Source organism: Zootoca vivipara, chromosome Z2, assembly GCF_965207765.1.
Source record: "Zootoca vivipara chromosome Z2, rZooViv2.hap1.1, whole genome shotgun sequence".
Taxonomy (NCBI): Eukaryota; Metazoa; Chordata; class Lepidosauria; order Squamata; family Lacertidae; genus Zootoca; species Zootoca vivipara.
Genome location: NC_142585.1, coordinates 27,777,781 through 27,791,851, shown reverse-complemented (window position 1 = coordinate 27,791,851; position 14,071 = coordinate 27,777,781). Strand labels below are relative to the sequence as shown.

The 14,071-nt window shown below is 43.5% G+C and overlaps 1 protein-coding gene across 3 annotated transcripts in view; it reads right to left on the bottom strand.

Annotated features, from left to right (window-relative positions):
- The window catches only part of LOC118084151 (vascular endothelial growth factor receptor kdr-like), a 198,883-nt gene that overhangs the window by 40,599 nt on the left and 144,213 nt on the right, over positions 1 to 14,071 (bottom strand). Inside the window, exons 18-24 of one of the 3 annotated variants that reach the window (XM_035113499.3) lie at positions 12,647 to 12,751; positions 8,779 to 8,895; positions 6,655 to 6,743; positions 3,608 to 3,773; positions 2,709 to 2,806; positions 1,742 to 1,864; positions 778 to 889 (exon numbers count right to left, since the gene is read on the bottom strand). In XM_035113499.3, coding sequence (XP_034969390.1) covers positions 778 to 889; positions 1,742 to 1,864; positions 2,709 to 2,806; positions 3,608 to 3,773; positions 6,655 to 6,743; positions 8,779 to 8,895; positions 12,647 to 12,751 — 810 coding nt within the window. The remainder of the gene's footprint in view (positions 1 to 777; positions 890 to 1,741; positions 1,865 to 2,708; positions 2,807 to 3,607; positions 3,774 to 6,654; positions 6,744 to 8,778; positions 8,896 to 12,646; positions 12,752 to 14,071) is intronic. The other 2 variants (XM_035113500.3, XM_088664660.1) reach the window with 2 other exon arrangements.

Below are 14,071 nucleotides of genomic sequence, written 5' to 3'. Positions count from 1 at the left end.
TGTGACTCTGCCAAGCAAGGGATTGTGCACACCAGAGGACGTGAACAGTGCTGCATGCCAGCCATTTTCATGAACAGGAGGTGAGATTGCTCTCATGGCATGTGGAGGTGTAAGCACTGTGGATAGATGCAAATTGCCTTGTTCTGCTGTGTGGTTGTTATTTAACAAATTTATAAACTGCTTCATGGTCTGAGGCCATCAAAGTAGTGTACAAGATTAAAAGGGAATTCAATAAAATAAAAAAGATTTTAAAAAAATTAAAAGCACCCCTACACATCTATAGTATAGTTATTTCATAAATGAGTTGGTCACACCTTAGTGAAAACCTTCTTAAATAAAGTTGTCTTCAGCAGGTGCCTAAACATCTATTTTCAGCTGGTGTCTAATTTCCAGATGGCTGGAACGGCAACCCTAAAAGTCTGGTTTCTAGGAGAAACCAAGCAGATCTCTAGGACATGTGGTACTCTCAGCACAGCTCCATCTAAGGGCTGTTGTATCTGACTCCTTTTGAATATAGCCACCACAAGCATGCTGCCCTTCAGTAGTCCTGACAAGTACAAGAACAGCTTTGTAAGAGAACACCTCAGTAGCTACTGGTAATATAGACAACCATCGTTAGCGCACAGAACTCCAATAGTAACTCAATGATATTAAATCATGCCTAATGTGTTACTCTCTATTAACAAATATCCTACTCTCATTCTTAATCTGAAATGTATTTTGCACAGCATTCAGTCCATTTAAAATAAAACACAATAAAAGTAAGCACAACATTACCTAGAGAAAATATTTCCCACAGCAACACACCAAAAGACCAAACATCACTCTGCGTGGTGTAAATTTTGTCAAAAATAGCTTCTGGAGCCATCCATTTCAGAGGAAGTCTCGCCTACAAAATGAAGAAAGCAAAAGGAGACTACTGTAGTATTAACAATATTTACATTTGTCCAGACAGAGGCAGATTTAGGGGAGCAAGAAGAGTTTGGTCGTACTGGGCGTGGAGCCTCAAGGGTGCCACAGGGGGTGCTGCAACTATGATATAGAATGGAAGGCAAGAGATGGGGGATTTTGGCATTGTGGTGAAATTTGAGACCCCAAGATCCACCACTGCTTCAGATGCTGGGAAGCAATAGTGCCACTCTATTCTGCATTGGTCAGACTCCACCAGGAGTGCTGTGTCTAGTTCTGCTTTAAGAATGTTGATGAGCTGGAAAGTGCAGAGGAGGGCGACCAAAATTATAAGGGTATGGAAACCTTATGAGGAACAGTTGAGGGACTTGGGTATGTTTAGGTTGGAGAAGAGAAGATTGAGAGGTGATAGGACAGCCACCTTCAAATATCTGAATGGCTGTAACATGGAAGATAGAACAAACTTGTTTTCTGCTGCTCCAGAGGGTAGGACCTGAACCATTGGATTCCTGTTACAAGGAGGGAGATTCTGACTAAACATTAGGAAGAACTTTCTGACAGAGCTGCTTGACAGTGGAAGGGACTTCTTTGGAAGGTGGTGGAGTCTCCTTTTATGGAGGTTTTTAAGCAGAGGTTGGGTGGCCATCTATCAGGGATTCTTTAGCTGTGGGAGCTGAACTAGGGGACCCTTGGAGTCCCTTTCAACTCTACAGTTCTAGGATTCTATGATTTATCAACCTGCATATACCCATATCCTATCCCATTGACTTATTTGTTTCAGTCTGCTTAGAAGGGTGTACCACACATGATTCTGCATGCGTACAAGACTTACGTCGCCTTTCCGCACATAGTCAGGATCTTTGTAAATATCTCTGGCCAATCCAAAGTCACAGATCTTCACCACATTGTTTTCAGACAGCAGAATGTTCCTGGCTGCCAGATCCCTGTGAATGCACTGGAGGAAAGGGCAAATGAAATAAGAAAATATTTTTAAATTTTATTTTATTTTATTTATTATTTTATACCCTCATTGCAAGAGCTGAGCTTCAACAACTTATTGAATTTTTTTTAAAATAAATAAATATTTTTTTAAAAAAATAAATAAATAAAAAAGTTCGCAAATAATGAAGCAAGTCACTGGAGAATGGAATCAGAACCAAAAATATTATTGGATCCCTCAAGATCAGATGTGCTTTCCTTTTATATTTTTATTCAGAAACAGTATTGCAAAAATATACCAATATACAACATTACTCCTAAGACACACATTCCTCAGATATTTACACTTTCTTTACATCTTATACGTTACTATATGCTCAACTTCTACCTTGAATCTTAACATATAGTTATATCAAAATAACATAAATTCTTTTATTCAAACCCATATTTTTCAGATAAACCGATCTGCCATAACTCAACTGTTCAACTTTTTCTACCATACATAGAAAGGACACTGTCAACCTGATTATTTACACCTGATTTCATACCTTGTGCAATAATACTGCCTTCTATTAATAATTACACATCCAGCTGCTTTGCCTCTGTTAAATGGAGAATGTGGGGCGAGATGGACCTTAGTTGGATTAGTTGGATCTTGTTCTGATTCAGCAAGGAAAATCCTACAACTTTGATTACATTTCTGTATGCATGTGAAAGTGATTCTTGCATTAGTGAGGACTTATAAGACTGGGGTGTGCTTATCAACTGATCCACAGTTCTTAATAAAGATCCTATAGGAGAAACTGACCCACTTCTCACTCAATGTCTTCAACAGCATAGGGGTTTTAAGCAGGACTTACTTTCCTGGAGGCCAAGAACTCCATGCCTTTGGCGACCTGGAAGCTGTAGCAAATCAAGTCCTCCAAGGTCAGGGGGCGCTTGTAGAGATCTTCAATATCTAAGAGAGACCAAGGAGCAATCTGAGTAATGCATAAGACATCACAGGGTCAAGCCATGGATTCAGAGCAGTAGAGGGAATTGCTCTCAGGATTAGCCCTAGCCAGAAGCACTCCCACAAGAGGAGCCCACTGTGGCAATGCCCCTCCAGCCCAAGGACTCCTGCTTGGGAGTACTAGTGCAATCAGGTTCTCCCCTGCTCTGCTAGAATCAATGATTGCTAAAACAGGCTGAGTCCCTCTAAGGGCTCCCATTATCAGGTGTGAATATCACAACTGCAATACTGTAGTGGCAAAACTCCTATTAAAGTTCAGTCTGAGAATAGCAAGTGCTGAAGCAACAGCTGAGTTTTGCTGTTAAGGAGCTGTCCAGGGTACCATTGAAGACTTAAGTCTCTACTACAGAAGCTATAGCTCCAAACACATCCCAAGACACATGAAGGAGCTCTAGAAGCAACCGCAACAGAAAGCTTCAATCTTGACATTTGGTGGTAGAGCAGCCGTGATTGGCACAGTAGTTCCTTTTTAAAGGAAAAGTATCAAAGTAGCTTCCTGGGACTGCCAATTTAAATGGGAAAGCGGTTCTTCAAGGGGGAACATTTGGCACTTTTTGGTTTATTTTAAAAATACAACTAAAGGGGTTATAGTACAGGTATACAAATGAATGAATATGACAGAGAGAGTAGATAGGGAGAACTGTTCTCTATAATACTAGAATATTGAGGGCAGAGGGTGGTTACCAAACCTGAGCTCCTTGGGTTATAAATGCAAGAAACAATCAGATAAATATGGAATATATTTACCTTCCTCCTCTTCTTCTGAGTCTGTGTAACTCTTGTCTTCAATGAATCCTGAGCTTGCAGAGCTTCCTGTGCTTGCCACGCTCTCCAGGCGCCTCTTGATCAGCTCTGTTAAATCGCTGATGTATGCTTCCAGTTCTTTCTCTGCAGGGTCTGGATTTTCCTGAGGCTGGAGGAAAGAAAGACCCAAAGAAGCTCTTTACTTCTTTCTCTCTCTCTCTCTCTCTCTCTCTCTCTCTCTCTCTCTCTCTCTCTCTCTCTCCATTCCCAGCAGTCATCACACCCTAATGTATAGCTGAATCAATACACGTTCCTGCCATTTTGCACCTCATAGTTAAACTATGCAGCTGGCTTCCACAGGAGTCAGGGATAGCAATAGGTGGCTTTAAAAGAGGTTTGGACAAATGCATGCAAGAAGTTAATACTCCTGATGACTACCAACCACTATGGCTATGCTCTTCCTCTACAGTTGGGAGGCAGTAATGCTTCTGAACACCAGCTGCTGGATACTACAAGATAGGAGAGCACTCTTGTGCTCAAATCTTGCTTGCCGGCTTCCCACTGGGACATTGCGCTTGGGTCCTGTTTGCAGGTTTCCCATAACTATCTGGTTGGCCACTGTGAGAACAGGTTGCTGGACCAGATGAGTCACTGATCTGATCCAGCAAGCTTTTCATTGGTTCTTATGCCTGAGGCGGTTTCATGGGGGTGGGGGTGGTGGCTTGAGAAAGACACCATTCATGGGACCATTCCCTCCATGAGTCTAGATCCTCACTGAAGCCAGTCCAGGGGACCCTTGCCAGTGGCCCTCTGCTGGGTGTAGGGCCTCAAGTTGGGCTTTGACACCAGCCCTGTTGAGGTGGAACAGTAAATAGCAACCCATCCCACAGTCAAAGTGATTCAAGGCTTGTTATGTTCATTCCCCCTGGAAAATAATCATAACTAAGCAACAATAATAAATCAGCTAGTGATCTCATCCCCTTTCATGACACTCAAATTCTTCAGCGAGTTGGTGCTCTCTGTCTAATGGTACAGTGAGACCCTAAAAAGAAAAGAAAACTACCCTCCAAATCTCCAGTGAAAAAGCCTGCTTCCACCTTACCAATAATCATCTAACCACAAAACAACAAACAGGGTTCCATTTACTGATCTTTATGCCCTTACTGGGCAACAAAGGGAAAGCTGGTCTTTCAGGTAGCCTAGTCCAGAGTTGTTTATGGTTTTATATGTAAGTAACAAGACTTCAGAATTGGTCTGGTGTCTAATAGACAGCCAGAGATTTCTGTCAATGTGTGGTAATGCTTATGGAAAGAATATCATCAGTGCTTTCTATGCACAAATGTGAGATCACTTCAAGCTAATCATAAACATGTCACCCCCTCCCCGAAACTAAAAATTATAAAGAACCCCGTAACCCACTGTTATCTTCCCAGCACACTGGACTTGATTTCCTAGAGCAGCCATGGGGAACCTGTAGTTATACAAATGCTGCTGGACACTAGCAGCCATCGATCCCTGACCATGCTGGCTGAGTCTGATGGGAGCTGGAGTCCAACAACACCTGGAAGACCATAGGTGCCCCATCCCTTCTTTCTGCTCTTCAGAAATGGGAGTTTCTGTGTGTTTAGAACCATTTTAAAAAGTGAGTGGTTATTTAGTGTGCGGTTCTTTTTCATAAATATGCCATCCCATGGAGGAGGGGAAAAGCATGGAGATATGTGGCTCAACACTTCCCTTTGTTCTGCACATTCTAGTCACAGGTCTGGGTTTTCCATGTCTGTGTCTAAGTGTGTTTCTTTTTGTCCTGGTGCTTTCTCCGTGAAAACCCATGTTTTACTGCTGAACAGGAGCAAACAGAAATCTGGTTTTCTGAGGATTGCTATTTACAGTGGTACCTCTGTTTATGAACTTAATTTGTTCCGGAGGTCCGTTCTTGTAACCCGAGGTACCACTGTACTCTGATTCAGCAGTAAAACACAGGTTTTCCTGGTGAAAATGCCGGTACCAAGAAATAAAAACCCTGCTCAGAAGCAGACCTGGAAAACTTGGACCTGAGTTTAGAAAGTGGGGTGCAAATCTCATGCACCCCCTAGTAGAAATTACTGTGATGGAATTTGAACAACACACCCAAAATAATATACATATCTGATGCCATCTTAGATGCTGGCAGGGAAACAAATATTAAAGACAGGCTCAGAATTTTATAAGCAGTCACAGTGGTTCTACACTCAGGATGAGCTCTGCTACTCATGGGACAAACATACATCCCTTCAGTTTAACTGTGTCTGAGATGGGCTGTATACCTGTTTTGTTTCATTAAGTGGCACCTGTACATTGTATTATGTACACATTGAAAGTTCACCTTACACCCCCCCCCCAAAAAAAAACATTCAAAACATTTAAGGCACACTTGCTCTGCAGAAGAAATGGATACTACTCTGTAGGTGTGCATCGAAGGCATTCAAGTTGAACCACCCAGAAAACCTGCAGAGTCATCTTTAAAAACTACCTTATAGTGAATCAGACCATTGGTCTATTTAGCTCAGTACTATCTATGCAGCTCTCTAGGGTTTCAGAAAGGGGTCCTTTCAACGTCTATCTGGAGAAGCCAGGGATTTAATCTGGGTCCTCCTGCATTCAGATCACATACTCTACCAGTGAGTGGCCTTTACATTCTGAAAAGACACAACCAGCCTTCCCCTCATTTTTTTCAGAATTTCCCAGGAGATAAAAATTTAAGCAGAGCTGCAATCAGGCTGCATCTGCTGCTTGGACAGTGTAATCCTATGCACAGATACTTGGGAGAAAGTACCATTTAATTCAATGGTTCTTACTCCAGGAAATCATGCGGAGGACTGCAGCTTTGGAATGCCATGCCTGTCTCCACCTAACCATTCCTAGGGCCTGTTTCTCCACAGTTTTCCTTCTTTCACTTGGTGTCAGGAAGAGGGCAAAACAGAATTTATCTGGGCCTTTGGTAGGAAACAAACAAATGGCCTTTTAAAGGACAACCAATTTCATATGCCTTAGAGGTCAGATATTCATCTTACCTTGCATGCGATGAAGTCTCCTCGTTTTCCTCGTAGGTAATTAGACAGGTTTCCATACTTGCAGTATTCTACAATGACCATCAAAGGACCTGCAAAAATGACCAAAGAAAAGTTTCTAACATGACAACATATAGAGGATGTAGGAATCGTCACGTTTAAGAGGACATCCCTGTAGGATACTTGATAGAAAATGAGATGCAGATAAAAGAACTACAGATTCAGAGGCAAATGGTGATCTAGTGTAATGAAGTTACCAGGCTCTAAGTCGAGGTAGGGGATCTTTTTCAGACCAAGGCCCAGATCAAAAAAATGCCCAAACATCTTCAGGCCATGTAGAAAGAAAATGGGGAGAAGAGGTAAGATGCTGGGGGATATGGCAAACCCTTCTTGTTCATGCTGCCTGCCTCACACCAGGAACTGTTCCCAACTTCTTGTTGGTATTTTTTTGGGGGGGGGCAGAGCCCAGTTTCATTATATTTTTCCTTCTGCCTGCCCCCAGAAGGGTCCAGGGATTGCTCCTAAGTTCTTGAGCATGGGGGGAGGGAGCATAGTGCAGAGGCATAATCATCATTACTGTATTAGCATCATAATCATTATTGCTTATTATCATTCTCATTATTTGTACAAGCTTATATTTCTGATGCTTTTCTTTTTCTGATCTTTTGGAGGTTGAGCCATTTTTGTGTTAGCAAACTGGTGTGGAAATGGGATGAACTGATGGCTGGAAACTGAGTGAACACAAAATGAACATAGTCACCCATCCCTATAAACCCCCAATAAAAACACAGATTGTCCCTGCAATTACGTGCCTTTCCATCTCTCTGACTCTCTTTATGCAGTCACAATTGAATTTTGTTTGCATTCTGTCATCTAGATTGACCTCCATGCATTCTGTTGTTGTACATCTGGATGTGAAACTCCAGGAATGGAAGCATGTCAAAAGCAATTGCTCTTGAATCACACCTATCTGCCAGCTTGTCTCTTCTGTATTTGGGGAGCCAACTAAGTATTGTTTAGTTTGCTATAATTGCTGTTGGTGTTCCAAGATGCGGGACAATGTTTTAAGCAATTCCCTTTGTATTATAGTGAGAATCAGACAGCATCATTTTGAAGCCATCAGCTTGTACTCTGTGGCTGATGCATAAAAGTAATAGCAAGAAAAATACCTCAGAAATGCTAGAAAATACGAATAAATGGGGTTAGACCACATGGAACGAGCCATTAACAGCCATCTCAAGCAATCAGCCTTTCAATGTCTAGAAGCCTTCTCCAACTCATAAGAGCTACAATTACATATTTGAATACTCAGAAAGCTGAATGCTTGTGTTCGCTACAGCTAGCTTGTAAAAGGGACACCAAGAGGAGTCTCATGACATGACCCAGTAAACTATTCTGTGGGAGGGGTGTGAGCAAATCCAGTGGTACTCTCAAAGCTTCAAGAAAGTCTGTGAACTTTGGGCCCCTCACAATAGGTTCCCTTCCATTCATGTGTAAACACACCCCCCCCACACACGTTTGCCCTGCCCACAAAGTTACTGTAAAGTTTCCAACTTCCTCAGTGAGTGTTGGCAGAAATTGGTCAGTGGGTGGACTAGGGGTAAGTCATGGTGGGTCAGAGGTGGGGCCTGGTGCTTTTTAGCAGAATTGGGATCTGTTGGTCAGGTCTGGTGGATCAGGGTGTAGGGTTAATGGGGGAGGTATAATAGTCCCAAGAGGTACTACACACATTGTGCAGAATGAGGTGGTAGAATTGTTGGCTGTACCACATCAGAATGTGGACTGCACTTTTGAACTCCCTCCCTCCCCAACCCCCCCATTTTTCCTATTGATGGAAAACAAGCACCTCAGATAGATATATTTAACATAACTGCCTCCCTGATTTGCTCACTTATTATATGCAGGGTGCCATATATGTGAGAAGATAGCTCAAAAGCATGACCTGCTCTGCACTATAAAGCAACACACTTCAGAATTCTGCCACATCATTCTGGGTAATATTTAGAATTTGCATCTATGGAGAAGTTTGCTTTTTGGCCATGTCATAGATCAGATCACTTGTGATGTGAGTTGTTTTTCCCTTACAGAAACAAATCTGAGTAAAAGAAACAAATTGTAGTGGCTCACCTCCTGGCTTAGTGCAGGCACCCAACAGGTTGACGACATTCAGGTGGTGTCCAATATGAATGAGGATCTTCAGTTCAGACATCAAAGCCTTGCGCTCGTTGGTCGTTGAGCACTCTGCTTGAGATAAACAGGACAGAGCCATCTTGACACAACAGGATATTGTCAACGTGGGTGGAAAATCCTGTTTATACTCAAAACGGAAGCAAAACACCACCAACCACCATAGTGGAAAGGAAATGAACAAAGCCCTCCCAGGTTGCTCTGTGTGTGTGTGTGTGTGTGTGTTATTTGTTCTCATAGATTAGGAATGATTTCCACCCAAACGTCCTGCCTTGGCTCTTACAACACCAAGTCCTCTGAGTTACTTCTCTTTTATCTTTGGAATTGGGGTGTTGCTGGGGGGGGGGGTTAACTGCCCTGCAGGAACTTTCCCTCTCCACATTTCCTGCTAGAGGTTGAAAGAGCTACAGCTGATGAAATGTCTCTGTGCTGCCAGTTACACAGAGAAGGGTGGCTTTTGAAGTTCTAAGAACATCTTCCCCAGTTGGGTGCCCTTCAGATGTTTTGGGCTGTAGCACAAATGCTCCTGGGAGGGGCAGTCCAATAAGTAGAGCTATTCTTCTACTTCTTGTTGTTATTTCAGTTTATTACTCACCATTCACTATAAGGTCCCAGGGCAGTTTTCAGTCATTTAAATCACAATATTAACTAACAGTGTAAAACAAATTACAGCCACAAGACTAGGGCAGGGCCTAGCGGGCACCAGGTAGGAAATCTGGAGGACACCAGTTAGGGAAGGTTTTTCTAATATAGTGTATGCTAATAACATGGCAGCACAAAGTATCATCACAAAACCACTCAGCACCTTGCAGAAGACCCAAGTGGACTTTTAGGAAAGCTTTGTAGACCCAGTCTGTCAAGAATCCAGCACCTTTCCCAGAGATGTTTCCTGCACAATCCACATGGATGGTGAATTGCAATATGACATTTTCCCACCTATGCTTCTCAAAAGCAGTTTGTTGTCAGAACTAATCCTTGAAGAAGACCTGAAAATGATGTGCAGCACAGTGCAAAGGTGCCCATCCAGATAGCCTTGTGAGGAAGTTCAACATTTAAAGGGATTGGGTACCCAGGAGAGGAGGCAGAAGATTGTGATGGTTGAGCTACAGCAGCATTCCACAACTTGGTGCCCCTCCCCCCCAGTCATTTTGGACTACAACTACCATCAGTCCCAGCCAGCATGGCGAATGGTCAGGGATGATGGGAGTTGTAGTCCAGGAACACCTAGACACCCACAGATTGGGGAAAGCTATACCAAGGTGTAGGGGGAGATTCTAAAGCAAAAGAGGCACTGAACTAACACCAGAAATAGTGGATAGGGAACGAAATAATCAATCATTTGCATAATTAGGCAAATGCACAGTTCCAAAAATATTTAAAAGTGCAACTAAAATATTTTTCCAATGTATAAGCTGACAGATGATTTGTCTGTTCATCAAGTTTTTGACATGTAAACATCATTAGGAGGTACCATATGGCCCAAGCTTTGGATAAGAAACACATTCCATTGTTTTAAACATGGCAAGTCTATTGCCCTTAATTTGCTCTCTTGGCACCTCTCACTTTTCAGGCCCTTGAACTTCTCTCCATCCCCAAGGGCTGGGATCAAAGGTTTATATCCCATTTCAGACAATCAAATTCCATTATGTTCTATGATATCCTCCCCCCACAACCTACTTTCTAATGGAGATTGTCACTGCATTTATGCTAGGAATTCAAGGCTGCATTGATGGCTGAGTATAGAGTCCACATGTTATTCCCTCTGTGTAGACAGCCACTGTGCAGCTGACAAATTGTTCCCATGCAGTAAGTCCACATTGTCTGTAGCCACCGACTTTCAAACCAGAGGTAGGAAAGCTTACAACAAAGGTGGTGGGGCTGTGCTGTCCAACTTGCTCAGTATTGTCAACACTGACTAGCAGTGACTGTTTCAGGTTTCAGACCAGGAAGCTCTTTGCAGCCCTTCCTGGAGATGCCAGGGATTGAACCTGGGACCTGGGAGTGTAGGTAAATAATGCCTGGGTTGTGCGTACGGGGCACACCCCCAAAGGGAGTGGGGCGTGGAGGGAGCTGCTCTCTGCCCTCAGGTCAGTCTTGACCCAGGGAAGGCAGAGCCTCGGCTGGGTGCTTTGTAGCTGCTCTCCTTCCTGACCTGGGGAAGGAGGAGTTGTGGCTGGGTATGCCGGCACCACAGCCGCTCTCTGCTTCTGGCTCAGGAAGGGGGAGCTGCAGCTGGGCCCATCATGCAGAGAGGGTGATCTCCACCCTATATGCTCTCTAGCCCCTGCCGCTGGCAGGGATTTAAGGGGGATCTTGGGAGGGCGCCTGGTTCGCGCCCCTCCCAGATTGTGCGCCCAGGGCCCCTCCCATGCTATGCTTCTGCCTGGGACCTTTTACATGCAAATCTGATGCTCTGCCAATGAACTACAGCTCTTCTTACATCTGACGTCTTCCCCCTTTTCTTCATAAAACAGCTCTGGAGTCAGAGGGTTGTATCCAATCTGTGCAGGCAGGGGACAGCTGGTTACATTTGCCCTGGGCCTCAGAGGGCTAAACTGGCTGGGGGCCCCACTAGGGACCGGCTGCTTTTCTGTTTTATTTTATTTTAACAAGACCCCCAGCCCCAGCCCTCAGACAAGCTCTGCATGGGCCTGCAATGTAGCACTAAGTTAAAGTCACTCAGCAGTAATAATTTTGCTGGTGCATATGTCACACAAAACAATGCACAAGCAGGTTGCTGATAACTTTGTTGCACATCTCTGAAAAACGAGCTTCTTCTAGTGCTGCTCTTGCATTTGGATTCCTCTTTTGCGCAACATAAAAACAAGCAAGGTTTGGATACAGCCCAGAGATATTGAGGTGAGGATTGGCCTAACTGTACAATCCGTTAAGGACAGCCAGGACCAAAATATATCAAATTTAATATATTTAAAGTCATTTCGTTATGTTAAATATTTATTTACATATTACCAAATAAGGATCGATGGTGCTGGTCAGTTTTCTAGGGCCCTTTGCACTTGCTGTCCAAAACACTAGAAGGCAGGCACAAGTTTGCATCTCACTGACCAAATGGGTAGGTTGCCAGGTGGATACAATTGCCCCTACAATTAGTTGACACTACACAAGTTGGAGGACTGCAGATGTTTCCTCTAAAATCCCGCTGAATGTTCAAGGAAAGATCCTGGGATCTCTAATAGGGGCCTGCTCCATATTTGAGGCGACTCTCAGCAAAGCGACCTCTGTTGGGCCCTCTCATGTTGGTGGGACCCCAGCCTTGGGCTTCTCTGGTGGCAAGGGCAGTTTCCACCTTGTCTCAACATAGTGTCACTCCGCCCTGCTGGAAGTTGCCATTTTAGTTCTTACAGTGCAATTCTATTTCAGGGGATTTATGGGAAATTTAAGATACAGCATGCAGACCTTTCCACATTCCAGGCTTCAGCCCCAGCGGCCCCAGCTGTGGTGCTGGGGTTCCAGCAGTTGCCCAGGAGTGCTGACCCCAGACCTGGTCCCCATTGCCACACTGCATTTTCCCATCCTCTATTCCACATAATTCACAGACGAGGATGTGAAGACACACAATGCAATGATGTCAGCACAATGGTAAGGGAGAGGGAGGGAGGAAGTCAGTGCTAAGCTGCTGTTTCCAGCAGTGGCACCACGTTTCTGGTCATGTGGAGAAGGAGTGAAGAACAACACAGGGCTACCATTTTCAGCCGTGGTCCCATCATGTGGAAAATCAGCCAGCAATGGAGAACTGGTTGGCCATATGCTTTGGGAGAAGCCTTCTAAGATTCTAAGAGAAGTGTACCTTTAAGCATTTTAACAGCAACAGTTTTGCAGGTTGAAGATTTATCTATGCCAAAAGCAGATGCCTCCACCACTTTCCCAAAAGCACCATGACCCAGAGTTTTACCTAGAGAAGCAAGAGGAAAGAGTGAGCCAGGCAGAATTGTCAATAGTTTGCATCCGACAGAAGCAAGGCTGTGTGTAGTATGTGCAAAGGGGGAAAAAAACCCACACTCAGAACAAAACTATATCACGGTAACCTGAATTCTGTGCCAAGAAATACTGCATTCATCGAACTGAATAAATTATGCAAAACTGAACAGCTTTGCATAATCCCACTTATTCAGCACAGTTCATTTTGCTTTTCCTTCTTCTGCTAATCTTGGGGTAGAACTAGGATCTATGCAGGGTACAAACCCTCATCCCCAGGATTACCATTTCAGATAGAATCTTTGTAACTATACAGTAAAGGGGAAACTTGCGTTATAATCTTTAAACAAAAACGAAGAGTTTAAGGAAACTGAATTCTACTCTCAAGACCACAATCTGTGCCTTTGCAACTGCACAGAATTGACATGCATACACACAGCCCTGGATACAAGAGAAACATGCACTGCTTGCTGTGCAAGAAGAGCAAAACATTGGAGTCTTGGCCACATGCAGAAGCCACCAGAAATCCATCAAAGGCCCATATCACTCCAGAACATGTGCATAAACTAAACAAAGTTTATGGACATATGCAGTGCTTTTTTTCTTAAAAAATGTTTAGGGGTACTCTTGTTTTCCTACTCATATTGAAATACTACCCCTCAATGACTCCAAACTTAGATTCACAAAAATGTTTAGGGGTATGCGTCCCTCTGCGTCCCCCCCCCGAAAAAAAGCACTGGACATATGCAATGTAAGATTTTTTTTCCTATTAAAAAAAATCATCAGAGGGAACGTACATTGCAGAGATAATAGACAGGGTAAGAGTTAGCTCTCAAGAGTGCATTTATTCCAGAGTTCAGGTTGCATTCAGACGACCTTGCAAAAAATGTGCTTTGTTAATTGTGAATTTTTCTACAGTGCAGATTGTTAAACTGGGATAAATTGTGAGGTCTGTTTTGCTCTACATTCAGTGCAACATAAATTATTGCTCTCGTGAAAAAGCCTGTAAGAAAAAGAATTCTCTGCTATGCCTCAGCTGAGGGCACTTGTTTGATAGAGGCAATGACATTTGTTCTGTAGAGCTGAGTTTTGAAGCATATCTCTATGGTGGCCTGCACATCCCCTGCTTAAATGAACCCATCAGTTCCTGCAAATATGATGGACTAAACTGGGAGCCATCAAGTTGGTCAACGTGCCTACCAGGAACAGTGGCTTCTAAAACAGAATCTGTTATTCAAGATTCCTCAGTGCAAATTCTAGTAATGTGGACAGGTTTCCTTGAAAGACAGCTTGCCTG